This window comes from Manacus vitellinus, unplaced genomic scaffold, assembly GCF_001715985.3.
Source record: "Manacus vitellinus isolate BGI_N305 unplaced genomic scaffold, ASM171598v3 scaffold_1635_pilon, whole genome shotgun sequence".
Taxonomy (NCBI): Eukaryota; Metazoa; Chordata; class Aves; order Passeriformes; family Pipridae; genus Manacus; species Manacus vitellinus.
In genome coordinates this window covers 1-1634 of record NW_021939147.1, presented here as the reverse complement: position 1 = coordinate 1634, position 1634 = coordinate 1, and the positions used below count along the sequence as shown (strand labels likewise).

Below are 1634 nucleotides of genomic sequence, written 5' to 3'. Positions count from 1 at the left end.
CACCAGCCTCACTCCTTCCCCATGGGAGTCACTGAATCCCCTCTCCAGCCCAGTTCTGTGTTATTACACCAGTTAGACCCAGCCAGGAGTTCAACCCTGACGTGCTTTTCCAAACAGCCCCAAAATCTGTGCTTAGGGACGAGCAGAAAAGCAGGAGAGCCCTGCCTGGAGGTCAGGGGGGGTTCCTCAGCCAAGCCCTTGGGTTTAAAGCCATTTCTGGGCTGGAAAGGAGTGACCACAGCCATGCAGAGCCCTGCTGGGGACACAAATCCTCTTCAGCCAGAGCTGCAACAACCCTTGGTGTGCTGCAGCTTTGATGTGCTGAGGTCATAAAAACGGTTCCTGAAGGTTTCCTTGGTCTGGGACCACGACTGGGCCCAAAGGAGACAAAGAGCCAGGGCAGTGTCAGGGAGTTGCTGCCTCTGTTTGTGCCTGTGCCGTGGTTTGGGGTTGGAGGTGCTGCTGTAACTGTCCCACCCCGTTCCCAGGCCAGCCTGCGCACGCCCGAGCTCACCTGGGAGAGGGTCAGGTCCCAGGTGGACCATGTCATCTGGCCAGATGGGAAGAGGATAGTCCTGCTGGCAGAGGTGAGTGCCAGGGTTGCAGCAATTGCAGCTGTTCCCTGTGGGAATTTCATCCCGTTCCCTGTGGGAATTTCAACCTGTTCTCTGCTCCTGGAGGGGGAAAACAAGGGCTGGGCAAGGGGTGGAGCCGAAGGGTATCCAAAAACCACCACCTTGGGCCTCAGCAGCTGAGGAGTCCCTCCTCTGGCTGGAGGGTTTGGCCCATGGACTCATGGAATCACAGAATGATTTGGGTTGGAAAAGCTTCTGGCTCCATGGAGTCCAACCATTGCCAGCACTGCCAAGGCCACCACTGACCCACGTCCCCAAGTGCCACATCCACAGGGATTTGAAGTCCCTCCAGGGCTGGGGACTCCCCCCTGCCTTGGGCAGCTGTGCCAGGGCTGGACAGCCCTTTCCAGGAAGGAATTTCCCCAGTATCCAACCTGACCCTCCCCTGGCCCAGCCTGAGGCCGTTTCCCCTCGGCCTGTCCCTTGTTCCCTGGCAGCAGAGCCCGACCCCCCCGGCTCCCCCCTCCTGGCAGGGACTTGCAGAGCCAGAAGGTCCCCCCTGAGTTCCTGGGACCTGGAAAAGCCCCCGTGTTTTAATTTATCCCACTCCAGGGTATCTCCCACAGGGAGATTCTCACTCATTAAGTGCAGCCAGCACCTTGGGATCCAAGTGCAGGTGACAAACCCTTTTATCCCAGTAGGATCATCTCACACCAGCGGTTCTGGTCCCTTCTGCAGGGCCACAAACCGGGTTTGGTGCCTTGTTGACACCCAGCTTTCCCTCCCCAGGGCCGCCTGCTGAACCTGAGCTGCTCCACCGTCCCCACCTTCGTCCTGTCCATCACGGCCACCACGCAGGTGAGTGGGGTGGGCTGTGCCCAGAGCCCCCTCCTGCTCCCCAGGGCAGCAGCTCCTCACCCGGGTGTCTCCTCCCTGCAGGCCTTGGCTCTGATAGAGCTCTACAACGCTCCCGAGGGCCGCTACAAGCAGGACGTGTATCTGCTGCCTAAAAAAATGGGTAACCCCCTGCTCCCTGCCTTCTCCTCGTCGGTTTGGGGG

The 1634-nt window shown here is 59.5% G+C and overlaps 1 protein-coding gene across 1 annotated transcript; it reads left to right on the top strand.

The window, feature by feature from the left end:
* Positions 1 to 488: 488 nt before the first annotated feature.
* On the top strand, positions 489 to 1625 carry LOC115307281 (S-adenosylhomocysteine hydrolase-like protein 1; the record flags this gene model as incomplete). The annotated part of the gene is made up of 3 exons (XM_029958637.1): positions 489 to 587; positions 1365 to 1433; positions 1515 to 1625. Coding segments are annotated over 3 exons (279 nt in total), but the record flags the coding sequence as incomplete, so codon positions are not given.
* Between the last annotated feature and the right edge of the window lie 9 nt (positions 1626 to 1634).